The sequence below is a fragment of the Daucus carota genome, chromosome 4 (genome assembly GCF_001625215.2).
Source record: "Daucus carota subsp. sativus chromosome 4, DH1 v3.0, whole genome shotgun sequence".
Classification (NCBI taxonomy): domain Eukaryota; kingdom Viridiplantae; phylum Streptophyta; class Magnoliopsida; order Apiales; family Apiaceae; genus Daucus; species Daucus carota.
The window spans coordinates 45,657,595-45,685,141 of record NC_030384.2 but is presented as its reverse complement, the minus strand read 5'-3'; the positions used below and the strand labels follow the sequence as shown (position 1 = coordinate 45,685,141).

Here is a 27,547-nt window from a genome sequence, read left to right as displayed (position 1 = left end):
CCGTCACCTTTTACATGTCCATTTTGAAAAAAAGCTCACATAGCAAAGGAATAGTTAGTTTTATAAATTTATTCTTTGAATATCTGTAATTAATTTCTTGAAAATGGTGGAATACCCTAATTAATATCTTGAAAATGATGGATTTAACTAAATTTTAAATTAGTCGGCCCTTGGAAATAGAAATTGTGGGGATAGATTTGGAAAATTATCATTAAATTTGTTTTGAAAGTCTAAATGGACATGTAAATAGGGACAAAATTTATTTTAAAAATGGACATGTAAAAGAGGACGGAGGGAGTACTTAGGTGTAAGCTTAAAGTTAAGACTTATTTCTCTTAACCTTATTTAGTAAATAAAATTAAACTTACAATTGTGAATATGTATAAATGAACATTTTTAGTGCACAACTCAAAATTAATAATAAATGATTATATTTGTATATGTTGTGAGTTTTATTATTATGCATCTATTTTTACGGAAATTTATATTCACAATTTTCTCCAATTTATTTGCATGAAAACTTTAATTTTTAACTTTAACATATATTTTAGTAACATGAAAAAAAAATGTCCATGTTTGTTTTCTAATTTTTGTTGATTTTGATGAATATTGATAATATATAAGAAACAAGGGAAAGTAGGGGTTCCATAATAAAGAAAGAGAGGAAACGGAAAGGTGCAGAAAAAATTTAGATAATGAGATGGAAATGTTTGAAGGTGTTCAAAAATTTACTCTTTGAAACTTTAATTTCTAGAACCAAAATTAATATTCAGGAGCAATAAACAAAAACAATGCAGCAAAATAACAACTCATTACATGGTATAGCTATGAACAAGAAGTTGCTACTTTGTACTACAAGATTTGAAATCAACTACATGTAGCCTAGCTAATCCCATATCCTGCACCCACCCACCCACCCACTGAACCACAATCTCCTGCAACCTAATAATTTTGTTACGTAATTTTAGCAAAGTCAATTAAGATCTTCTAGTAGAATCTCAACAGTAGCCTTCTGGATATGCATATCTTGAATCCTAGCAGCTGCAAAGACCAGAGTATGATTTCTGGTTGCCTGGATGTCATGTACGTACCTCTTTTTTCCCAATTTCATTTCTTTAAGTCCTTCTAATATTTACCTATGGAGCATTTTGAAAAGAAGCAATTTTGTCATCATGCTATACCTCTGACCGGGGAGAGGTGATTTTAACATTCACCTGGTTTCTTCATTGAGATTAAATATCACATATTTTTCAGATTTAGGTTAAGTGGCTTGAATAGTCAACAGGTCACATCCAGGCATCTTATCCTTGGTGATGTCTCGTCTGGCTTACATCTCTTGAGAAATTGATATCCTGCTGCAAACCATATATACAGAGTGTTGCACAAATAATTAGAGTACTTTCTTCTAAAGAGGAACATGCATTAACAATGTGTACACAGTGATGAGCATATAAAACTCAATATTCTACCACCATTCCTATGGTGGACCATAACATCAACTTCCGATGTGTATATTTGTACTACTCTATCTACAAATATTTGTCTGAGGTCTAAACCGCTGCACTATCAATATTTTCAGTATTGTATATTTGACAAACCATATAGTTCATTGAGGAGGTCAAAGTTCCATTCTTATATTGGCATGTTTGTTCCAAGTTCACATCATGGCGCCCTTGCCTTTGGTTTAAAGGGACTTTTGTTGCCCTTGCCATCTAGCACAACCCTAATATGTTTGTTATTTGACTCCTAAGACACCAGAGCAAAACAAGTTTGGCAATTAACAAACCACAACTTCAACTTCAAGGTACATTGTGGTTCACTCCATGTTATGCAATGTCAATATCTATCAATCTGGACCATTAGCCCCATAATCTGCAATAGCCTAACTATACAAAAGGAAACCTAGATATATCCCCATCCCGGTAGGCCTGCACACATGATCAAGTTGCATAACATAGCTTTTTGTATGCACAAAAAATCTAGCTAAACTCCTAAATTTAAGCACCGTGTTGTTTTTCTTTATATGAATGATTAAAAAACAGGTGTTATCTACCACTACTCTAACAAAAGCAAATTTATGCATGACAAGAAGTTACCTAGCATTGAGAGCAAAGAACAAGAGATTCCACTATCAATAATAGTACAATGTACGTGGATATTATTCAGTTAGTTGGTATAAACACAGTCCAAATTTAAGGGAAGGAGCCACCCACCTTACGCATATATAACGAGGTTCTACTATAGACAAATTAAGTTAATTATGTTTTGAAAATTGTCTATAACTTTTTGTGGTTTAAGAGTTTGAAATTTCATAATTAACTCAGGTTTCTGATAAATTTGTACATAAAATATATTTTTAACATTTTTAATACGTATCCAGTTTGGATATTACTACAGTAATGCAAGTCGTTTACATTAAATATACGGAACTAGCAACTCGCAAGAAGAGTCGGAAGTCTAGGAAGGACGGGCTGAAGGTGCAATGTTGACGAATAGAGCATTTAAACATTAAAAAACAGCGGGGATACACAGGCAAATGACTTGAATAACGCTCCCAATGCGAATTAAAGTCAGAACATGAAGTTTTCAGGCAGTGGCAATTAACTAAACACAATCTGTGGAAAAATAGACAAACGAAATATAAACAAGTTATACGTAGTGATCAACATCTCGTATGAGTGCACAGCCTATTGGCATAAATAAACTCTGCCGATATATATAAATCTATTTCATTTATCGTTTTAAATTAAGCTACTAACAGTTTGTAGTTTTATAATCATGTATTCGTGTATTCAATTTCACTGCCTTGCACGTTTATATCATTATTTGAAAATATAATTTAATAAATACAACCGGACATTATAATTTTTTAATACAAACTAATAGTCTGTTAGGCAGGTATGACCCTGTGACCATGACTTAGTTTACGGCATGAGTTGCACTATTCTGCATCACATAAACTGAAATAAAATATTGTATGATTGTCTGAGGAAAGGAGGCGGCTAATGAATCATACTAATAAAATATAAATCAGGTCAAATTATATGTTACACATACCACTTGCTGCTAACAGTCTAAGAAACTACTCCCTCCGTCCCCGTCAATAGTATACATTGGGGGACGGGGGCGCGACACAGACTTTAATGCTTCAATATAGTATAGTTCTGTAAATTATTTTTAAAATTTTCTTTTTCTGTATAAAAGTATAATATTTATACTTTTATACAAAAAAAAAAATCTTACAAATAAGTTGTAGAACTATGTTTTATAAGTGCCTTAAAAAGCGTGTCGAGCAGTGAAAAAGAAACGTATACAATTGACTGGGACAGAGGGAGTAGTATTTTATAAAAGATAAAGACTGCTGAGATTAATGGCTTACCACGTGATTCTGATAATTTGAAACATGGTCATGACTGGTTGTTGCACTAGACGAGCTCTGGGAGTAGTTTTGTGGCTCACCCAGCTGGCTCGGACCATCTGGCGATGGCTCTTCTAACTGGCATTCCAGGTCCACACCAAACAACCTCAGGGTCCTGCTGCTCCCGCTGGATGTTTGATTTTGCACACCAGCTGATGCTTCTGCTCTTTCTGTATTAACACCACCACGTGAACTTATTTTCACTCACTTTCGCTTCCCATTTTCATGTCACAAGTACATATATAATGGGAACCTAAGTACAGTATACTCAGCTGGCTAGGTACAAGTATTTGACAGAATTGTGTAATGGATTTGATAAGATATTTCTCTAGGCATTTATCTTTTTTTATTTTTTGTGTCATTTCACTATCATTTAAACTTTTTGTGCAACTAAAAATGAACATGAGCGAGCAGCCGGAACTTTTAAACTAAAATGAAAACTACTTATTCCAAATGTCAATCAAAACTAAAATTCATGTTTTAGTTAAATTATGAGAACTAGCCAGGCTGGTTTTATTGTACTGTGGTGGGCGATAAGTTTAGCACAATATTATATATAATCTTAATTCACACTTGGAAAATGTGCCTAAATGTAAATATAAAAACCATTAAAATGTATATTAGCTGCAGGGTATAAATGTCCACATACAAAGTTCGGTAAGAATACGAAACTAAGAAAAGAAAAAGAAAGATAGGGTTTTTGGAATGTAGCGATACCTGCATGAGGACAGTGAGGTTGGTATGGAAGAGGAGGTCCATTTGGACGGGAGTTCTGAGAAGGATAAGGATGTCCAGAGTAAAGCCCCGGGGTCCACCCACCAGCTGGCGGAGCCACCGCCGTGCTCCGTCGCCTCCACCCTATAAAAAACCGGTCTCCGTCGTCTCTGAACCGCTCAAACACGACTGTATCCCCGGCTTGAAGCTGCTTCTCCTTTACAAAACGGCTCCACCCTTTTGTGAGCACGTAGCTCTGGCTGCTGTTCCAGTAAGAGTATCTGAATCTCCAAATCTTGTTTAACTCGTCCTCGAAGCTCAGAATCAATCCTTTCTCGACGGACTCGCCAGCGCCGCCGCTGCTAGCGCCGCCGATTGGGAAGTACCTCTCGGCGTGTTGTTTGGGTATCACCAGGCGGTTCAGCTTGCCTACGTCACTGGGAGTCAGCGGCTTCTCGAACATCGCCTCTCTCTCTGCTACAATTCCCTCTCTATCCTCACCATCTTGGTTTGATTGGTGGTTCTCTTGGTGATTTTGGTTGAAATCGAAAAGGGTATTTTGGGGAACTGCTCCTTTGGTTGGTGATTCCATCCACCACAGCTTTTCTGAAGAGAGGTGATTCATGGACATGCTACAACAATTTATTTTAGAGAGACGAGGATGTAAGAGGTCTAGGAAAATGTGTATGTGTTGATTGTTGTTTGATGTCCGGTGGTGAAGTGAATTAATGTGTGAAACTATGAGATGCGTGATGATTATGGTTCTGATGTGGGAACTGTTTCATATGGATGTAAGAGGAGAAACTAGACGAAACATCTGTGTATGTATTTTGGTGTACATGTATATACAATACAAACAAACAAGTATCAGTGAACTTTTAAGTTTTGCGTGCTGAAAAAACCAAATATGTCATTATATTATTAGGTGCACTAGTACTAATAGAAGTTTTAATAAAATTTAATTCTTTTTTACTGTTATGGCCATATATAAAGTACAAGTAGGCATTTGATTTTGGAAAATAAAATTGACCTAGCAAATATGTTCTGTAAATAGTGATCTTTAATTACTCTATACTGTGTATGTGCATATTTAGGATTGATCTGTGTGTACTGCAATGGCAGAGCATGTATGTATGTGTACAAATCCCATGTACCTCCTAAGTTAAGAGTGCTGAGGTTGACCCTTGAGAAAGGAAAAAGATTCAGTATATAGTAAAATTACAGGCTATTCTACTCTCCGAGTTACACGCCATGTTTCATGTTTTGTTAACATGTCATCAAGTAGCAGTGAAACACTTCTGATGCCGTAGCAGTAGTGTTTGTGGTCAGTTTTTTCAATTTACATCCACATTGTGCCAGTACAAGCTAATATTATGTTTCATTGAAGTTGATCATCAATTTTTCTTTCCAAATATCTATAACAAAATAATCCTTTTTTTTTTTTAGTGGAGACACAAATCACTGTTTCATGTCAGCTAGTGTGAACAATTCCAAGTTCTTACCATTTAATGAAAAAGAATAATTTCACAAGTGAATTTACCATTTAATGTAGAATATAATAATATAAAATGCTTAAACAACTATCAATCATTTAAGTTAGAATTATTTATTTATTTTATTTATATAATTTTAAAAATATATTAAGCAATAATAAAATTATCATTATTTTATATTAAATAAGTTATCGGATATTTTTCATTTTATTTATTTATATAAACTAAATCATATCTATTATAAATTATCTAGTCTCAAATATTTAAAATGGATGTACCATTTGATTTGTGTAAGTAAATGACTATTACATATGTTGTGTGTTTTTTTTTTTCTTATATATAAGTATTCAAAAAAATGTCCATAAAACTAGTGTGTCTTTAAGATTATAGTTGAAAAACACACTTAGATTATAGTTGAAAAACCTTTTGTTTATATATGAGATTATAGTTGAAATAAATCTCAAATATTCTTTTAAGAATTATTTCACCGCGTGTTGAGATTTAGTTCTGGTGCGGGACCCATCATTTGATATACGAGCACGTAATAAGTAGAACAAAATAGAGAGACTAGTGTGTCAGGAGGGAGTCACTTGCTAAATACTACTCTATCCTTTGATGGCACGATATTTGTCCTCTATATACACCTACCTTCACATTTACTTATGTGCTTTCGTGTTTCAATCTTCTCCTCACAGTTCTAACTCTCAACTGTCAACTCTCATTTCAATTCTAAACTAATGACAACACTAACTTCTATATATACTCCCATCATGTTTTGCCCGTATCGCTCACACATACTCTAAAGTGATGCGGTAGACGTAGCACTGTTATAAGACATAGAACACTACTGCATGTAATCCAGAGAACCAATACATTGCATTCAGTCTTGTATCATGATTATTTTTTCGCTTCTTAAATGGCTGAGGTTTGAGAATCTAAGTTGAGACAATAGCGTGCAATAGTAAAATTCTCTACTTAGACTACTCTTCTAAAATGGTATGAAAAGAGAATACAAAATAATAATAATATCGTTCATATTCTCAAAAAAAAAAAAAATAATATCGTTCATTATTATCGCCAAAATTAATGAAGCACCTGAGATAAATTTTGATGTTGATTAATATAATCAATATTATGAGTTTTAAAAATTAAAATTACAATCCTAGTTACTTTTCAGAATATGAGTGTATATAATTTATAATTTAACTGTGCTAAAATTTATGAATTTTAAAAAATATTAATTGATAGAATTTTATCAGGACTTTCACCTGGTTCTCCTAGATTCTTGAAAAGTTGACGCGAGATTTACAAGAGCAATTTAAATTGTTGACATCTCTCAACAGATGCCAACAAACAAAAAATTATACTCTCTCACTTTCATATCATTTTTAACCTCCAACTTTTAGAATGACTTTAATAGTCATTTTTTTTGACCGCAATAATATTTATAGAATTTAAAATAATATTTTTGATCGAATACACCTTCACTGAGATGGAGTTCATTTCCCCTCTTTCGGTCAACTATCGATATTTGATACCGTAAATATATACTATCAAATTCAAAGTCTAATTTACGGGTGAGTAAGTACGTTTTAACAAATGAACATGCTGTTAATTAGCCGGTCCAACACCCAACAATCTACCCCTGTTACTGATAAAGTTTACAGTATGAAGAATGTAACTTGAGCATGATGAAGAAGAAACTGTAAAAAGAATTGTATTAACAGAAAGCTTAACTAACAAGACAACTAGACTAGAGTTTATATACAAGACTGATGACTAACTAACTGTGAATCTAAAACAGAATATTCTGTTATGTAACTAACTAGCATGACTAATGAGCTGTCAATGTGCTGGCATTCTTTCTGTAGAAGCTTCTGCATTCTTTAGATTGCAGCATGCTCTTCAACAGCCTCCCTCAAGTTGGGAGTATTCAAATCACAAACTCCTAACTTGGACAACATATTATTGAACTGTACAGAAGGTGAAATCTTTGTGAACACATCTGCCAGTTGTGACTTTGTTGGAAGATATGTCAGCTGCAATAATCCTTCCATTACTTTGTCTCTAGTAAAATGACAATCAAGTTCTATGTGTTTTGTCCTCTCATGGAACACTGGATTCTTTGCAATGTGTAGAGCACTCTGATTATCACAGTGTAGTGTGACCGGCTTTAGATTAGTTACTCCAAGATCTTCCAAGAGTCTCACTGCCCATGTAACTTCTGATGCTGCTGAAGCCATAGCTCTGTATTCAGCTTCTGAAGAAGATTTAGACACAGTAGGCTGCTTCTTTGATTTCCATGTGACTGGTAAATTTCCAAACAACAGAATATAACCTGTGATAGACCTTCTAGAATCTGGACATGATGCCCAGTCTGCATCAGAAAAAGCCTGCAATTTTAGATTGTCTGAAGAATTAAGAAGAATTCCTTGATGAACAGTTGAATTAACATATCTCAATGTATGTTCTAAAGCAGACCAATGAGAAGATCTAGGCTCATTCATGAACTGACTTAGGCTTTGCACCACATATGATAAATCTGGTCTGGTATTAGTCAAGTAATTTAGTTTCCCCACCAATGACCTGTATCTCTCTGGTGCATCAAGTACATCACCATCAAGCTTACTAAGCTTCAAGTGAAGTGGTAAAGGAGTGACAACTGATTTTGACAAATCCAAATCTGCAGATTTCAGTAGCTCTTTTGCAAATTTTCTTTGGCTGAGAACAAAACCATCAGCAGTCTGATCAATTTCTATTCCAAGGAAATAATGAGCTTTTCCTAAATCCTTGATTTTGAACAAATTGTCAAGGTGAGACTTAAGAGCTTGAATTCCTTCTGTATCTGTGCCAGTCAACAGTACATCATCTACATATACTGCAGCAATGCAAATTTTCCCATCCTGATTTCTAATGAATAGACTATAATCATTTTTACTTTGTGTAAAACCTTGAGCCAACAATTCTGCCACAAGTTTAGCATTCCACATTCTAGAAGCTTGTCTCAAGCCATAAATTGACTTTTTAAGCAAACATACCAAATTATGTGGATTTGGTATCCCCTCAGGCACTGTCATATATACTTCTTCAATCAAATCACCATGCAGAAAAGCATTGTTCACATCCAACTGGTATACATCCCATTTCTTACTAGCTGCCAATGCCAATAAAATTCTGATAGTTCCCATTTTCACAACTGGTGAAAAAGTTTCTTCAAAATCTATACCATATTTTTGGTTAAAGCCCTTAGCTACAAGTCTAGCCTTGCATTTATCTAGACTGCCATCTGCTTTCAGTTTCACTTTAAACACCCATCTGGAACCAATAGCCTTCTTTCCAGGTGGTAATGGAACTAATTCCCATGTGTGTGTATGATGTAAAGCCTTCAATTCATTCTGCATAGCATCTTGCCACAAAGGATTGGCAGCAGCTTCTGCATATGATTTAGGTTCTGTCAATGTGCACTGAGCAACAGCAGCTGAATGTTGTACTAAATTACACCAGTGTGTATTATTTGTAACAACATTACACTGATAAGATTTCAAGTAAGAAGGCACTTTAGAAATTCTTGAAGATTTTCTGAGTACTGGTGTGACTTCTGCAGTACTGATATCAATAACATGAGAAGACTCTGGAACATATTCCACATTTTCTGAAATTTCATTTTCTGAAATTTCATTGTTAGAATCAACTTGATGTGAAACATCATCATGAATCCCAGTATTACCAGATAAATCTGAGTTATGACTACCAGCAGTTCCAGATGAATTTGTCATAGAATTATGATTTTGAGACATATATTGATTATCAAAATCAATATCATCTACACATGGATCATGACCAGAAAATTTTGGTAAATAAGTACCACTGAAAGTATTTTCTGGCTGTGACTGTGCATTAGAACCAGAATGAAAAGGAAAATGATTTTCATGGAAAACCAAATCTCTGGAAATAACAATTTTGCCAGTGGCCAAATTCAACACCTTGTAGCCTTTCTGAGATGGAGTATAACCCATGAAAACACACTTATTAGCTCTAGGATCAAATTTACTCCTCTGAACTGCAGGTGTTGTAACAAAACAAAGACATCCAAATGATCTTAACAAGCTGAAATCTGGAGATTCTTGATAGAGTCTAAAATATGGTGTATCATTGTTAATACTGTGTAAAGGGACTCTATTAATCAAGTATGTAGCACACATAATGCACTCTCCCCAATACTTTGTAGGAACTTTAGACTGAAACAGTAAAGATCTAGCAGTTTCAAGAAGGAACCTGTGTTTTCTCTCAACTACTCCATTCTGCTGTGGAGTATAGCTACAACTGGTTTGATGAATTATTCCATTAGCTTGAAATAATTTCTGCATTTCACCAAAACAAAACTCCTTGGCATTATCTGATCTAACCATAGCAACAGTAGTTTTGAACTGCTTAGAAACATATTCAAAGAAATTGCTCATGATTTGAACACATTCTGATTTGTGCTTAAGCAAATGTACCCAAGTAAATCTACTAAAATCATCAACAATTGTCAAAAATTGATTACATCCTGTAGTAGATTTAGTCTGATATGGTCCCCACACATCAATGTGTATCAGCTCAAAACTAGATTTTGTCTTTATACTGCTATGAGAAAAACTATTTCTAGTCTGCTTTGCCATTGGACAAACTTGACAAACAAAATCATGATGAGAAGTATCCACAGAAGGAAGAATGAGTTTGATTCTGTCAAAAGGTATATGTCCTAATCTGATGTGCCACAATTTTGCATCCTTCACAGCTATATTGCAACTCTTGAAATCAACAGCATCTCCAACTTGATTAATGCTGTATAACCCTCCATGTATTTTACCAAGAACTGTCTGAGACTTGCTCTGTGAAAGGCCCTGTAAAACACACTCATCCTTTGTGAATAACATTGTACATCCCAAGTCCTTACATATCCTTTGCACAGACAACAAGTTAAACTGAAATTCAGGTACATGAAGTACATTTTCCAGAACTAGATCTGCATTTAACTGTACAGAACCAATATGTTTAATGGCCACATGCTTTCCATTAGGAATAGTAATAAACTCATCTGATTCTACAGACTTGTATCTGATAAAATCTGACAATGATGAACATATATGATCTGTAGCCCCACTATCTATCAGCCATCCAGATTTGATATGATGATCAGTCAGAAAGCAAAACTTACCTGCCACTCTGCCAGTAATGCATGATGATTGTTTCCATCCTGATTAGTGTTTCCTGGAATCTGATTCAGCATAGAAAGTAGTTGATTATACTGAGCCACAGTGAACTGTGGAGATTGTCCATTGGACTGTGGGCCCATAACCCACAGGTCCGAGGATCGTAACCTCGCTCTGATACCATGATAAAGTTTACAGTATGAAGAATGTAACTTGAGCATGATGAAGAAGAAACTGTAAAAAGAATTGTATTAACAGAAAGCTTAACTAACAAGACAACTAGACTAGAGTTTATATACAAGACTGATGACTAACTAACTGTGAATCTAAAACAGAATATTCTGTTATGTAACTAACTAGCATGACTAATGAGCTGTCAATGTGCTGTCATTCTTTCTGTAGAAGCTTCTGCATTCTTTAGATTGCAGCATGCTCTTCAACAGTTACAGCCAGTAGGTATAGGTTTTAATATATGTCACCTTTTAGGCGTCACATACCGGTTTCCTTCCTAACAAAATTTCGCGAGTGGTAATTAGTTTGCAGTGAGCCTTAAGATATTTCACTACAAACATTCATATTGTTCGGGCTAATATAATTTGAAATATGAAAGGTCATCGATTTGTCCCTGATGCTAAAAAATTACGAAACATAATGTCACTATCATCGTCATGATTTATTAACATCATAGATTACAAGTATTTTAAAACTTCTTTTAGATATGCGATAGCGGCCGTGAAAAGAACTTATCATAGTCCGTCCTGTACACAATAATTCAAGCACGCAATACCTGATTAGGAACAACACAACCCCGGCATATCTATATACTTAATTAATGAAAGTGATGACTCTGGGAAAAAAGATGCTACCCCTCACAAAAATTATGCCTTCTATTATGAGCACATGAAATTGTTTACATTTTATGGACATTAGTTTCATCAATTTCTTATTAATATACACCTGTTTTTGTAAGACCACCATCTAGTTGCAGTTCTTAAATTATTCGTTGTGGAATAATGAAAAGGTTAGTTATACACGTGAAATTATAATGACCAAGTTTTCTTATATGTTAATTGTTCAGAACCGATCTTAAGAGAGGTATTGTATACATACATAAAAGCATCAGTTCAATGTAACAACATAAATGTCCAAAGCTGTACTTTCGGACCAAGATCAATGTATCAAAATCTAAAGGTTGATACGCATCTGGATTATAGTAATCTTTGTATTATTAGTTAAGGAATTAGTTTAATCTACCGTTTATCGATCAGATAAAAGTAGCATCTTTACTTAATACTTTCGGTGTTCCAATCATAGGTTGGCAAGCTAACTAGGGACCATCTGGGGATCCGGAATCTGTTGACGAGTTAACGTTTTGAACTCATCTTGTATTTCAGGTTTCAGGATATTTCCCCATGTTTTAAATTTTTTGTTTGCGCTAGCTCGAATCTCTGTATACATTCTTTGTATTTTGTGCTGTAAAGATAATTAGACTCTATCCCTTCAATCTAGAAACAGAAAAAGAACCCATTAGTTTTTACTAATTTAGAGTAATCTTTTAGATTTAGTTTTTCTAGCATCTAGCTAATTTATTTTAAATCCGCACGTATCATATAATCTTGCCATTCATATTTTATTTATTAATAAACTTCGGGGAGATATGACTTAAATTTGTAGCATATATCATTTGCTTTGAACAACCGCCAACTCAATGTATCTATGTAATATACACGTTTAATTTATGTTTTTTTTTCTAGAATTATTGCTAATAATTATGACAATTTGTTTGGGAGCTTCTTTTTTTTGTGTTCAATTCTATCTGAGAGTAAAATCTTGTCCTATCTTATGTTCGTTTATTTATAATTTATAATATAAAAATGCATGAAACATACATGATGATAATCTATAAAGGGGATTAGTTAGAAATATAAATATGGTTTCAGGTGAAGAATCGAATTCTTCTGCCAAACGCATTCAACTTTCTTGGTGTCTATCTACATAAAATTAGGTTACAAAGGCGTTTAGAGGACGAGGGGGACCTCTTGGGCAAGGGTATCATATAAATGTATAAAAGCTCAGTTGGGGGATGGACCATTCAATAAGATGGAGCTATCTCTTCCCACCAAATCACGAGCCGTTATCTTGGACTCTTTAGTAATTATGTGGGGCTGGATCTTAAACACCACAGATAAATTTTCTTTGAAGTCCTGTAACTAATTTACATGACCCTCGTAATAATTTCCGCGAGATATTTTGCAGACCAGGGGATATATAACCAGGTGGATTCAAATAGGACCCAATCAGAGAGACTAATGAGACTTAGTCTCAGGTTAGAGTCAAAATTTAACAAATAGTAGTAGTTTCTTTCTCCAGCTTTCTGGCTTTAATTCTAGTTACAAATTATTAGAAAATTTATTTAGATTTAAACAGATCCCTGAAATTAGTGATACAATTTTCTAGTCTTAATTTTTACTACTGATTCGACTGCTAAATACCATCTCATATATATGCATTAGGCAGACGTGCATGATATACGTACAGTGCGAATTCATTATATCAATTTTGGGACAAGGTGATATATAAATATATGCTCCAAATAGATTATCCGTGATTTTTTTACTGAAATAATTGTCAATTTTCTCTTTACGCAACTTAATTATTAGGTTCATGTTAAAGTTTTAAGAATGGATCCTAGAATTTTAATGACAATGATTAAACATTTAGAGTGATATGGCTGATTAGCATATACATAAATCTTGCAAAAAATTTGCATAGAAGAAATTATCACAAATGTTTAAGTTAGGTAACCTAGGCTGTCAATGGTTGACATTGTCATCACTAGCTATTGGGAGATGTTATGTATATCCAGGTTTGATAGGGGATGGAATGACACAACTCATGTATGGTGCGCTTAGAAGTTAGAAATAGATTTTCACTTACCTATTAGTATGAAATTGGTTACGTGTTATTTAAAAGAAAATGTCTATGCAAAATTGCAGTTTCTGGTTACATGTGCAAAGTCGCTGCAGTTCCTGGTTTACATGCTTGTGAGTGTCCGGAAAAGATGAGCTAGACTGCTAGGTAGTCGATTTCAAAAAGTCAAAGTGCTTGACTTTGTAAATAGGCGTCACATCGTATTTGTTTTAAATAAATTATTATATATATTTTTTACTGAAGAAATAAAAACACTTTCTGAATATGAACAACCGTTTTTTTGGTTCAGATGTACAGCCGTGTAAAAATTCAATCAATATTTTTTTAGATACATATCAGTAATGAAAGAATATTAAATGGTTTCAAAAAAAGAAGAATATTAAATCGAATTTAATTAAATTTATATAATACCTATATTTATAAAATAATAATAGTATATGTATATTAAAATTTGAGTAACGTTAATATTCTACAAGAAAATTATAATTGTTTGTTAATTATATGAGTATTTTTAGCTTTTTAAAGTTGTCTCAAACAAATTTGAATCCGGATATACAAAAATTTCTGCTGCATCAACATTAACAAAGATAAACCGTATCAAATAAATATTAATATGCGAATTTCAGTTTAATATGATTAAATTGAGAGAATTTTTACTCGAGTCTCTGGATGATGAATGATTAAACATAAATTTTAGCATAGTGATGCTGTTTTTATTCATTCGCTGATTGTAATTGATTTTTATTTGTTATTTTTATAAATTATAAATGTTAAACCTGTTAAAATGATATATGTAAAACGATGTCCACATTATATTACAGATTTAGGGGCTGAAATATTTCTTTATCCACCTTGTTAAAATAGATTTCTCAATATATATTGTCATACTATCATCCGGTCATTCATCTCTTATTCTATTACACTGGTAAGTTGCGTGTCTTAACTATCATGATAGAAAGAACGGTTTTTCTATGGTGTGCCCATGGGCACACATTAAGCACCAAAATTTATGAAATTGGAGGGTTTCTATTGGCTTACCTTCTTTAATAATGGTGGACCCCCCTGCAGTTACAACAACCACACCAATCAAAACCCTCCATTTTTATTAATGTTAGTGCTTAACATGTGCTCATGGGCACACACTAGCCAAACCGTAGAAAGAATTCTTATATTTTCAAGTCCAAAGAAATTTTTATCCGTGCTCACATCATAGGTATAATTATCTAACTGAATTGACAACAACTCCCAGTCCAGTAAAGAGAAATCTTCTGAATAAATTTGTGCAAGGCGGACAAGTTTTGAATTGTTGAAACTTGAAAATGAATTCCTAGGATTCAGGATTTAGAGAGCCGATACAAAATTGTAACTTTGTGTTTTCTTTTATAAAACGGTTATCCATATATAATTAGTTAAATAAAAATGTTACTCCCTCTGTTTTTTAATATATGACGTTTGACTTTTTTGCACACACTTTTAAGTGTTTTGACCGGATAGTTAAAAATATTATTTTTGAAATTTTATTTTTCTGAATAAAAATATGCAATCAAAATTTTAATTCACAAAAAAAATTAATTAAAAATAATAACTTTTACTATCCGATCAATCCACCTAAAGATAGATGACCAAGTCAAAAGTGTCATATAATAAAAAACAGAAGGAGTAGTAAACAAGTTTTATAGCAGTAAACATCTTCTAAAAATGTTTCCAATTCGTCCTGCCTTAATAGCTGCAGTTTAATCTTCATACTTCGAACCATTGTCATAACATTTATAATATTCTGTGTTCTTTGTTGTAAAACTTCTGACAAATCATTAGTAATTGCTATGATAATTTTCATTAAATACAATATACGACAAATTTAAATGTCTCCATTTTATCGTTATTTTTTATTTTATTTTTGTTAACTATTATTTTTTATATGTTTTAGTATTTTTTTTATCATAGGTCTCTCTTTATGATATTTATAATTCAGTAAAGACTAAAAAAATTATATTAAAAAAAATATTCAGCTGATGCTAAAAAATTATACACTATTTTTTTTTTTAAGTTAGAGGCTCTAGGATCTCTTGGCCTTTCTGATTAGTGATTCCTGTCGCTTGTTACTGTACCTGAAGGCTGAAGGAACGCATGTTCTGGTATTTCTCTCTTCTCTGACCCAGGACCATACACCGCCCAAATCAAGTTTAGTGGAGAATTCAGATTCAATTTGACTTGTAATCGTCTGAAGATACTTTTTCTTTTCTTCATTTTCTTCTCCGCGAAACCAGTTGTCTGAATCTAGTTAATCTGAACTCGTATCGGCTCATTATTGTATTGGCCCACCGTGGAAAAAGACGCTTTAAAGAAAATAAGGGCCTAATGTTGGAAGTGGTCCACTGGTCCATATTTGAGCAGGCCCAATAATTATAAATGAAACTATTATTGTTTACATTGGCAGGAACCCAAAATCCAAATATAATTCGTAACTCGTAAGAACGGATACTTGTGCAGTATCTGTTCAGGCAATTTTTAAGATTGTTATATAACATTTTTATATATCTTCCATCTCAAAAGAAATTGTTTTACTCTTGATCCTTAATTATTTAATTTAAAAAGTTCGTGCATATCTATGTTTGCACGAGACAAAATAAATTAGCGAGAAAGATGGAACAAGCTTGTGTAGTATTGGGAGAGCCATTTCGTAATGATTTTGATTTCTCTGCTCCTTATTTCTTTTAGCCATTCTGGATCTTCTTTAGTTGCATACCTCAGGTCTACATGGTGAGCCCCTGCATTTTGAATATTATAAACGTGAGAAATCAGGGAAAAACTAACCCAATTTAGCAATGTAGTTTAATTAGCAACTGACCTTCTTTTGCAACTATAGCTATTATGGTTTTAGAGATATCCTCTAGTACCCTGCACCAAATAATTGTGTATTATTTTCCTGATCCTATAATTTAAAATATAAGAATATATTTTGACTATTTTTATTGTAAATGTAGTGTATAGATTTTTACCCTCCACCGCTCCAAGGATCTCTGAGTCCATTAAAAAATATAATATTGCTCCCGAATCGCTTCAAAACTCTTTTGATATCCTGCATGACACAGGAAAAAAATAAGCTTACGAGTACATTTTTGATTTCTATGGTTTATAATTCAGAAACTTTGGTAAGGAGTGAAATACATGGCCTCCAAACTCGGTGGTAATCCAGTTGGGTCTGGGCCAAACACCATAATAATCGTGGCATGATTCGGCCCAATCCTTGTAGCTCGGTTCGCTCACTGGAAATATGCTCTCCTCATTGCTCCCATCTGTTGGCATTACCATCTCTGTGCAAGCCTATAAAATATTCTACAGGCCTTATTTCGACATTTTCAGTTACATACTCAAAAAAAAAAAAATTATTACAATTTTATGCAAATAAATTTTTCTTTCCGGAAAACTGCAATCACCAACTTGATTGTTTGTTTGTTTTGACATCATTTTTGCTCATTAGCAGCAGCATACCTTGTGAACGAAAATCCACAAGCAACAAAAGGCACCCACTCACCCCTCAAAATAGGCAGAGATACCATATACAGTGAGAGTGAGATGCAAGAAATAGATTCTTATTTTCATTTTCTGGAAAATGCTAAGTGTCACAAAACACAATTTTTTTTTATCAAATCCTAATTGAAAATGTTTGATCGGTTTCACTCATGTTAAAATTAATACGACCTCTATATACATAAATCGTCCAATTGAAATCAACCATTTGGTTTACCATTTCATTTGGGAGAAAATTTAGGACATGCGAATTATTTGAACTAAGTTGAAATTATTAGAGTAAGTACCTGCCAGCTCCATTCGTCAAGGCCGTGAGGATCAGAATGATCATCAAGATCAAAACATTTGGCATGGCCGGTGTAGTTGTAGTAGATATTAGCAGCAGCATATAACTTTGCAAAAGTGTCATTTCCATGGACCGGGTTATCTATTGCTTTGCACATCTGCACATTAAGACAAACAACCACACTTCATATTCAATCCAAGCGCCCCGGGTGGATAAAACATCTTGCTATAACATAGTACTAAATGTCGAATATGGTCATAGAGATACCTGCTTGACTGGATAAGCTGGCATTGGATTAAGGAAATTAGAAGGAGTTGGATAATCTGTCATCCCCGTGTAAACGAATGCCGTGCTAAGCCAACCGCTAAGAGAATCAGCACCAATAGTATTCCTAGAAACAAATTAATTGATTAACATCAGGATATTGTCTGTCTGTCCGCGTGATGAATATGTACAGACTGTGCGTGGTAAAATAACAGAATCCGAAACCGGGAGTCAGTGTAATTACTTGCATATGTGAAATGATTTCTGAAGCAAGTCGAGTCCTCCGGGCTGTTTAGCAGTGTCTTCAATTTTTTGCCAGGACCCTTTGATCACTTTGTAACAGTTTTCACTTTCACTCTGTGTTTATTCACTTTCCAATGTTATAACGCAAATATATCTTTTATTTAATATTACTGTGACATCACAAGGTTCAGCTCAGCGGAGTACCCTTCCCTCCTTTGAATGAAATGTTAATTGGAGATTGTAGAACATACGGTCTCTAACTAGTACTCCATTTAAGGGTACTCCATTGAACTTCTACCCGACATCATAATAAAAAAAGTGATACTAGAATGTCTAAAAATACGAATTATTTTATAAACTAGCAAAATATGCATGGTTGTCAAGTTAACAAGTCTATTGGAATCTAGCAATTTGTTATACAGTAGTATATCATCAGTTATTGGTGCATGTCTGTGTCCATCCCCCACTTGCACCCTTATCTTAAACCTCATCTAGTACCAGTACAACTGTGTCATGTTCTTTATATTCCACAAAAGTATCTGCGGAAACAGAATCTCAGGAATAACTAAAAGTAACTTACCCTGAAGTCTTGAGTGATGATGTTGGCAAAACTATATGGTGAAGTTATATCTTCGAAATTGAGGATTGGTGCTGAAGATGCCAAAGCTCCAAGTGCTACATGTGGGTACTTCAGCCTAAACCACGCCGCCAGCACTGCAATTTATAACCGGAAAAATCACATAATTCCATAACTTACTTCACAAAGCCCAAGATTAAAATTTATATAGCAATGTCTACATTTTCTGACACGAGTTTGCAGAGATATATGTGTACATACTTCCTCCATAGGAGCCTCCAAACACGACAACCGGAGAATCAGTTGCAGACAAATTCTTTTTGAGATCAATGATTATTGTGGCATAATCCGCCAATGCCTGTGTAGAACTTAAATGTCCAAGTGTGCTTGAATTCGCGTAAGCTACTTCTTTATTACCTCCATAAGGAATAGATTTCCCATAAAACCTATGCTGGAAACATATACAGCATTAAAAACAGAGAGCTACAATTAGTCACTGCTACATTGGATTAAACTACAATTACCAACCTCAATGAAAACTAGGAGAGCTTTGAACTGTGGGGCAATGTCGAACATAAAGCCAGTGTTCTGAGTAAACCATTCGATATCGCCTTCGTTTCCTGTGTAAACAAAGATTGGGGCATTCTTCTTGGCTCCACCCCAATAAGTATCATTGATCAGATATCTCTGTTGAAACTTATGGTAACTCTGTGGACTATAGTTAAAGTGATCAAGTATTTGGGTGAAATACTTAGTTTTGTACAACTCATTTTCGGATTTTGCTACCGTAGAGGAAGATATTTGTTCAGGCTTAATGACCGAACCAGGAAATCTTGGAGCTGCATACGATAAACAAAGAGCAGAGCACAAAAGAAGGAAGATTAAACTGCATGAGAATTGTAAGACCCTCATTTTTCTACCTATACTTTTGAGAATACCAATTGGTAACAAAAACACCAGAGATGATAGAAAGAGGGGGAGAATCTCTTAAAAGTAACCAACCTATTTACAAAGTATGAGACACTGAGAAGGTTATTAGCTGATGATAGGCCAGGCCAACCTTTTTGATGCCCTGTTGGACCTTATGTGGTGGACTACAGTCTATATTCATGTCAAGGAGAATCTCAATTCTATGATTTGAGATTTTAGAAAAGGTATTCTACTTTATTATCATTAATACTAATACTAATACCATAATGGACTTATTTTTTTTTTTGGAAATGATCACGTGGAAGAGAAATGTCAGGGACACGAATTTGGGATGAAAAAAACCTATATGCATAAATGATACGAAATTAAATCACCCACTTGACATTCGTAGACAAATTCGGCCCTGTCATTGCTTACTAAATAATTACCGAAACTGAGATTTCTGCCAAAACCTAAACTAACGATTTTCAAGTGCATATTCGGTTGTTTTTTTTTTCTTTTTCCGATTATCATTCTTTGTGATTTCTTGATTGGCCATTATCTCCATTTTCAGAAAATTGACGACAAGGGAAATAGAGTGAACGGTTGATACATTTTGCATCAGTTAAGACATTGCTTTCATGCCGTGCCTTATTTGTCCAAGAAAATTTGGCGCGCTCAATTAATTATCAAACTTTGTTGTCAATCTCAATTATTCGTGGCCTCCGTTTGATTAGATCGAAGCGAGTCTTTGGATTATATTAATAGGCTGATTGGTTCCAAATGCATGTGGCTATATTGTGCCAGCTAAACTTCGATTGGAACAATTTTTATTTTACGTAAATATTATACTAGTATAATGTATATACAATTATACATGCATATGTAAACGAGTTTATTAGATTGAATATTGCTTCCAAGCTTCTTGTCTTGCTTTCCCATCAACTTGCTCAACATTTTAAGATTCTATTCTTCTTTCTGTTTTTTGTCGTCCGTAAGACTATCTTTTAGAAGATAGGATTCAAGTCCAAAAGAAGTGACTGAGAAAGTGGTTACGTGTTCGGGTTTTGGGATGCAATAATCTTTGACAAATTTACTTAATTTGAAATAAGTACACAGATTTTCAAATAATTTATTTAAAAACATTTTATTAGATGTATGCATACAATGTTTGAGCCGGTTTGACTTAACATGATTTAATTTATTAAGTTGGGAGCTTATTTGTCGTGTTCGGCTAATAATTTTGACTTATTAATAATTTATGAAATTATTAAAAATGTAATGATAAAAACAAAATTGAAGTGATTTATGAGTAACTTTTATATAAAAAAGAATTTTGAAAAAATTAAATCACTGAAAAAAAATAACTCAAATTGATTTGTGACTGATAGTCGGTATTACATAAACCTACATTTTTCGTCTTAAAAACAACTTTAAGTCCCATACTTAAAGTCTAGACAAACATACTTTAATCTACCAAATTTCGATGAGCAAAGCAGCATGTACATGACCAAGGTTCAGACTTGAGAGCACAAAATCCTTAAGAGCAACTCCATCAATTTCCCTATTTCATGTCCTAAGTCCAATTATAAGAAATGTGACATAAATTAGTGCTCCAGCAGTGTCTTAAAGGTGCCTTAAATCACTAGGATCCTCCTTCCATGCCTTTTTAATAAGGCACCACTAGCCATGCCTTATTTGATTTCTTTAATAAAAAAATCATTTCTCTCTCTTATTGTAACTTATTTTCTCCCTCTTCCTTTCATCTTTTATCAATCTTTTTCCAAATTTATTATTATAATAATAATAAGGAATGAATTATAAGGATCATTGTTGGAGTTGAAATACAAAATCTTGTCCTAAATCGCTAGGATTCAATATTTTATAATATTTATAAGGAAGACACTAAGACACTGCTGTAGATGCTAAGATCCTGGTTTGTTATCCAACTTAAAATCAGTTCAGCTGCAAATAATCAAGTGTAAATAACTAGTTTGGATTCTGGATTATACTTCAAGCACAAACATAGCTCTGTTAGACACAAGCATAATTTTTTACAGGGTCCATAGACCATAGACAAGACCGCCAGCGCTACTTTAAACGAAAATCCTACATATTCAATTCTTGCAAGCACGCTTGGTTCATTCCAGGATTCCTTTAGTCTTGATTTCATGTACATTTGAATGTTCGAGGTTTAAATATCATTCAACAAAATGCCTACTAATTCTTCTTTGTTCTGCTCCGATTTCCCCCAGCCTCGACTTTGTACTAAGCCTCTGCTTTAACCGAGGTATCTGTTTTACATGACCAATATATTGTGAATGCAGCGGATCCGTCAATTCCTGAATGGGACTACTGAACTCGCCACCTGATCCTAAGCTATAATTAGACAATATCTTGTCCTTAAGGTCCTTCACTGATTTTTGTCTCAGCAATTCGCAGTTGTCCCCTTTTGTTTGAGATTTTTTGCCAGGCCTATAACATCTCTTCTGCTGTAGTAAATTTACTGAGCTCGGGGTATTTCCAGCACGAATACCACGTTGAAATCCATCTGATACGCTCCCCTGAATATAATTGCTTTTGTTTTGAACTGTTTCTGAGATGTACTTCCTTGCTCTCGTTTCATCATCAGTTGATAAACTGTCCCTAGCAGCAGTAGAGGCATGAATCCACCTGAAACTCCCTCTTTTCTTGTCCATGTTCAATTCTATGGAATGAAGATCACTTTCTGCAGAACTATTACCTACTTCTCCACTGCATTCTCTTTCTTCATTCTTGTTAGACCTAGAGTGGGTTCTACTAGAGTATGTCGTGATCTTGTTGCAATTTCTTTTCTCAGATTTGTTGGATTTAAAAAATGCTTCAAACTGATTCCTCAGCCTCTCTACAACCCCATTTTTCTCGTCGAAATGATCCTTGCACTCCAAAAGTTCTCTGTGGACTTTCTTTTCCCCCAACCTCCCAGATAGTTGTAGAATCTCGTGTTCCCTCTCAAACTGCTCATGACTAATATCCAAAGCTAATTTATGACACACTTTCTCTGTTCTCTTTCTTGCTTTGTTGTCGCTTGCTAGCTCTTTGATTCTGTTAGTAAGTGTAATTTTTGTTTCACTTAGTTCCCTATCGAGCTTATTGTTTAAGCTCTCATATTGGTACCTTAGCCTCCTCTCCGCTTTAAGTTCACCAGCAATTGACTCAATAGCCATTTCTACCGCTTGTTGTTCTCTGATGAGTTGATTTACCTGCTGACAAGCTCTTTCAAGCTCAGAATGCAAGGCGGAGACAAGAGACATGCACGATGTGAGTTGGTCGTTGTGAGCCAAATTGCGGTCAATAATTTTCAGCAACTCTTTCGAAGTGACTAAAGCATTATTAACATCCTTTAGACGAGTCCTGAATCCAACTATGGGCTCTCTTGGAGTCCGGGCTCGATAACTGATTTCAGTCTGCAGAAACAGTTAAACAGGCAGTAAACTTTGAACAAGTAGCTAACAAAGAGCCATAGAGTTACAATAACAATTACTACTATGTAAGTTAAATATCTATCACCTCCATCGAACTTGCACTACTACGCTGATCCACATCAGCCACTACTCTAACAGTTGGTTCCAAATGTTTGCGTTCCAGCGACTCAGAAAGCCTGCTCTGATGACTACGAGGTATGAACCTATCCGTTCTCTACAACATTTTTAATGCGTATCATAAAAACATATACGGCAGAAAACAACCATCTTCACGCAACACATTCAAGAGGAACAAAACATGAATCCTGAAGCGCTAAAGAAATATTCACATAATTAAGATAATTTAGTTGGTATATTTTTTGATCCATATTGATCAGAAAGAACTTAATCTAGATGCCTGTCAAGGATTTACAGGTTCCGGTAATGCTGCACCTAGTTAAATAGCTGAAATACCTGGCAACATTGCTCATTACAGACGTGGGACAGATTAAATAACCACACCCCTAAGACCTAAGTAGTAGTGATTCAGATTTTAGATGTGTTAAATAATGCAAATAACCATTACATCCATAATCTAGTAGATTGTTGTACAACAAAAAAATAGTAATACCCGAGAGACAGAAACACCAGGAGCGTGATCAGTTGAATGAGACACTGAAGCCGAAAGCACCACGCTCAAATTTTCACTCTGTAATTCCTTCTTTTCCATGACCTCAGACAAGGGCATTTCATTCATTTTCCAAAATGTTGCTGCCAATTTTCTGGTCGATACCCGCATGCTGGATCTTGATCTGACTCTCCTTCGAATCGTACCCACCATAATAGGGTGCTTAGACCTGTGATATGGACTTTTGATGAGGTTGAAGAACTTGATGAGCAAGCTTTATTCCTGCTACTCGGAGACTGTTGAAAATAGTTTAGGCCTAATTGGTTGGAGTTTTGGTTACATTCACAAGAAACTTTGTTCCTTTTTACTCGAATGATTAAAAAGTTTATTGGGTTAACAAACAGGAATGTGAGTTGGAATGTAAAATATGAGAATAACCATGTTAGATTGTGAACTTCCATACATGGGCTGTAGAGAAATATATGATAATTTAATACAGAGAAATTGTATACAAGAATATTTTAGTTCTAAAATTAATTAAAAATTATTATGAACAAAAAATATAGAAATTATATAAAAATAAATAAAATCAACCCCAATGAAGTTCCCAACATCTATAATTATAACTAACCTTTTAGCTATCATATTTAAATAATATAATAATTACTCCCTCCGTCCCCTGAATTGTATACATTGGGGGACGGGACGCGGCACGGAATTTAATGCTCCTGTAAAGTGTAGTTGTGTAATTTATTTTTAAAATTTTCTTTTTCTGAATTAAAGTTTGGATGTTATATTTTTATTCAGAAAAAGAAAATCTCAAAAATAAGTTACGGAACTATATTTTATAAGAGCATTGAAATGAGTATCGAATAGTTGAAAAGAAACGTATACAATTAAATGGGACAGAGGGAGTACCAATTAAGCGTAATTTGAATAATTTGTTACAATATGAATTATAATTATATACTGATTTTAAAATATAATAATTCAATATAATTAAACATTGGTTTGACACATTTTAGATTAAGAAATATAAATAAATAATATTCAAGTCTTAGAATTTGATTTTAAAATATAGTATTAGCTTACATACAAGACTATTACTTATCTCTATTATTACTCCTATCTTAGTGTAGATTATGCTTTAGTCTGAGTACCTTATTTTTCTAATACAAGAAATTATTTTAAAAATTAATATATTTATACAAAGAGAATATATATATATATATATATATATATAATAAATAATGTTACAGTAGTGTGTATAAAAATATTATTTATGAAATTGAATTTATTCAGACACATCATATATTATTTTAAAAATTTGACTCAAATATTAAAATAATGTGAAAGATAAAATCTAATTACTCTATTGCTCTAGAAACTATTGAATTTTAAAAGTATTCCATAGATTAATTCATATATCATTGTTGTATATTTCTTACAAAATTTATCAATAATATTTTTTTCAACTTATCTTTTTTTCCAATTATATTACCTTGCAAAATATTATATAAATACAATATGTAACTAAAAATAACTTGTTGCAATGTTTTATACAATGACATTATGACAATCAAATGCAACTCAACGTTTTCCAGAAAACTACAGTTGTATTGCACATTGATCCATAATTGCATGTTATATCATAGTTGGTTGAAAACTGTTACTACGTTCAAAACAGTCATTTTGTTATAAATTTCAACGACAATGATTTTACAAATTTTATATAAAAACAAACGTATATTAATTTGGGACCCATTATATTATATATGTGTAAACAAAAATTTATTAACAAAAGCTTCTTTTCAATAACTGCACAGTCCTGAACGTAAATATATAGTCCATATAATGTGAAGATGTCCATAGCTAAATTTTTGTTTAACAAAAATGCCATCAGCTAGTGATGAAAACTCTGTATGGTTATGCAAAATTATCACAGAGGAAGAAATTAAAGACAAGCAATTGGTTCTGTGCGAAAGTGACATGAGTAAGTATATTTATGCTCATGCACCTCATTTAGAAGATCTCATTGAGGAAAAAGGAATGATGGTGCCTGTGAAAATGAAAACCCACAAGTGCAGGGGTGATGTGAGCTACTCGTTCATCAGTGATGGAACTTTTCTGAAAAAAGAAATCGAGGACATGTATGTGCTAGGATGGGATGGTGTGGCTGAGATGTACACTCCAAGCGAAGGAAATTATATCTATCTGAAATATTCTACTGTTCCCGCTGTCGATGAGATTGAAGTTTTTGAATTCTTCATATCAGAGGTACATTAATTAATCTTTCTTATATAATATAATTATTTATTAATTTTACATGAATATATATAAGTTGGTCATTAAAAACTTGCCATCACGACTTCATATACTTACATTTTGCTTATTATTTTCAAATAAATTATTAATTAGATTTTAACATTTTTAATAAATTTATTTTAGATAGAAAATTTTTGGTGTTACATAGAAGTCAACAATTGTCCTAAAAAATAATTTTGGATATAAAAATTAATAATTTATAAATGGTATGAGATTAGAATATCGAATATAAAATTTTGTTTTTTATAAAAAAATTTATTTTGTCATGTTTCATCTTTCTTGTTTCAAAAAATCTTAAAAGAAATAGAACATGCACCGCAAGTCAATAATAGATGAATTATTAGTTATTTTTTTAATAATCTTTATTTAATACATTTATAATTGATATAAGTTTCATGTCTTTTTCATGACTAAAATGAGCTATACAAATAAAAATTGTGTTAAAATAATTTTTCTTATAAAATTAATAATTTATAAATTGTATGATATTAAAAGTCACACATTAAATTTTGTTTGATAGAAGAATAAAAATTATTTTTCTATCTTTTTCTTTTGTTTGCAAAATTTTTAAATAAAAAAATATGCACAAGTCAATCCTCTATTACTCTTTTGTCGCCGCACATATTTTATGTGACAGATTTCATATAAATTTGGATACTTTTATTATCTCACAGATGAATATTATTTATATTTTATGTATAAACTTACTTGAAGGTGGTATCTTTCCGTAAAAGATTTCAAAACCTTGTAATCTACTCGGTCCGTCCCTTCCATTTCTTTACACTTTTATTTTTGATGTACCATCCAATTCTTTACATTTCAAAACTTATGATCAATGGGTCCCACCACTTGTCCATTTTTCTTTCCTTTTCACACTATTTTTACTCTACTATCTCCCTTTTCTACATTAAAAATCAGTGGGTCCCACTACTTCATCTACTTTTCTTTCTCTTTTCAACTACTTTATTACTCCCTCCGTTTCAAATTAGATGTCCACTTTCAAAAATCATACAGTTTAAGAAAAATGGTTGTTCACAAATTAATTGCATTAAATGAGCATAATATGTGGTGTGAGATTGATTTAGGAAATATAAATAAGTGATATGTGATGGACAATTGATTTTGGAAATATGATTTTGCATTGAAAGTTGAAGTGGACAAGTAATTTGAAACAAAAAAATTTCTTGAAAGTGGATATGTAAATTGAAACGGAGGTAATAAGAAATAGGAGGGACGGAGGGAGTATATCAGCAAATGTATTATCATTATTTATAAGACAGTGTTTTGTCACTTAAATATGTATTATTTAAAATATTTATGGATCACTTATATTAATTGACCTAAAATATTCGTTAATATTTTTAAGTTTTTAACTTAATTTTTATATTAAGATTTGCATGTAAATAAATAAATATAGATGAAAATAAAATTGAATCCATTTTTTTATATTATTAAATACAATTTTATTAAGATTTTCATGTCTTGTATCCATTTTTTCTTTAATTATCAAATAAAATTGTATTTTAAAAATTGGATATATAATTTTTAATATTTATCTTTTGCAAATTGAAATACAAATATTACAAATTA

At 33.0% G+C, this 27,547-nt stretch overlaps 3 protein-coding genes across 4 annotated transcripts; all 3 read right to left on the bottom strand.

The window, feature by feature from the left end:
- Positions 1-719: 719 nt before the first annotated feature.
- LOC108216477 (B3 domain-containing protein At2g36080) lies at positions 720-5,019 on the bottom strand. 2 transcript variants are annotated; one of them, XM_017389241.2, is made up of 3 exons: positions 4,136-5,019; positions 3,380-3,588; positions 720-1,355 (listed from the first exon to the last, which is right to left on the bottom strand). In XM_017389241.2, exons 1-3 carry the CDS (start codon positions 4,761-4,763, stop codon positions 1,302-1,304), a joined length of 891 nt encoding a protein of 296 aa, XP_017244730.1. In that variant the 5' UTR covers positions 4,764-5,019; the 3' UTR covers positions 720-1,301. The 2 variants fall into 2 exon arrangements, with proteins under 2 accessions (XP_017244730.1, XP_017244731.1); XM_017389242.2 differs by having other exon boundaries at positions 720-1,352.
- Positions 5,020-16,206: 11,187 nt separating this feature from the next.
- Positions 16,207-19,766, bottom strand: LOC108216417 (uncharacterized). Its single transcript, XM_017389173.2, has 10 exons — positions 19,181-19,766; positions 18,914-19,103; positions 18,656-18,789; positions 18,077-18,189; positions 17,836-17,959; positions 17,570-17,725; positions 16,920-17,075; positions 16,751-16,830; positions 16,600-16,649; positions 16,207-16,519 (listed from the first exon to the last, which is right to left on the bottom strand). The coding sequence occupies exons 1-10, from the start codon at positions 19,562-19,564 to the stop codon at positions 16,383-16,385; spliced, it is 1,524 nt and encodes a 507-aa protein (XP_017244662.1). The 5' UTR covers positions 19,565-19,766; the 3' UTR covers positions 16,207-16,382.
- A 1,740-nt stretch (positions 19,767-21,506) lies between these two features.
- On the bottom strand, positions 21,507-23,912 carry LOC108217451 (uncharacterized). The gene is made up of 2 exons (XM_064092658.1): positions 23,636-23,912; positions 21,507-23,239 (listed from the first exon to the last, which is right to left on the bottom strand). The coding sequence occupies exon 2, from the start codon at positions 22,852-22,854 to the stop codon at positions 21,763-21,765; it is 1,092 nt and encodes a 363-aa protein (XP_063948728.1). The 5' UTR covers positions 22,855-23,239; positions 23,636-23,912; the 3' UTR covers positions 21,507-21,762.
- Between the last annotated feature and the right edge of the window lie 3,635 nt (positions 23,913-27,547).

Coding starts and splice junctions, on each gene's coding strand:
- LOC108216477 (XM_017389241.2), bottom strand. CDS start 4,763: ATGTCCATGAATCACCTCTCTTCAGAAAAGCTGTGGTGGATGGAATCA. Junction 3,589..4,135: donor ACCTCACTGTCCTCATGCAG/GTATCGCTACAT, acceptor GTGTTAATACAG/AAAGAGCAGAAGCATCAGCT. Junction 1,356..3,379: donor CAAATTATCAGAATCACGTG/GTAAGCCATTAA, acceptor TATGGTTTGCAG/CAGGATATCAATTTCTCAAG.
- LOC108216417 (XM_017389173.2), bottom strand. CDS start 19,564: ATGAGGGTCTTACAATTCTCATGCAGTTTAATCTTCCTTCTTTTGTGC. Junction 17,960..18,076: donor AAATCATTTCACATATGCAA/GTAATTACACTG, acceptor ATTTGTTTCTAG/GAATACTATTGGTGCTGATT. Junction 17,076..17,569: donor TTGACGAATGGAGCTGGCAG/GTACTTACTCTA, acceptor AATATTTTATAG/GCTTGCACAGAGATGGTAAT.
- LOC108217451 (XM_064092658.1), bottom strand. CDS start 22,854: ATGTCTCTTGTCTCCGCCTTGCATTCTGAGCTTGAAAGAGCTTGTCAG.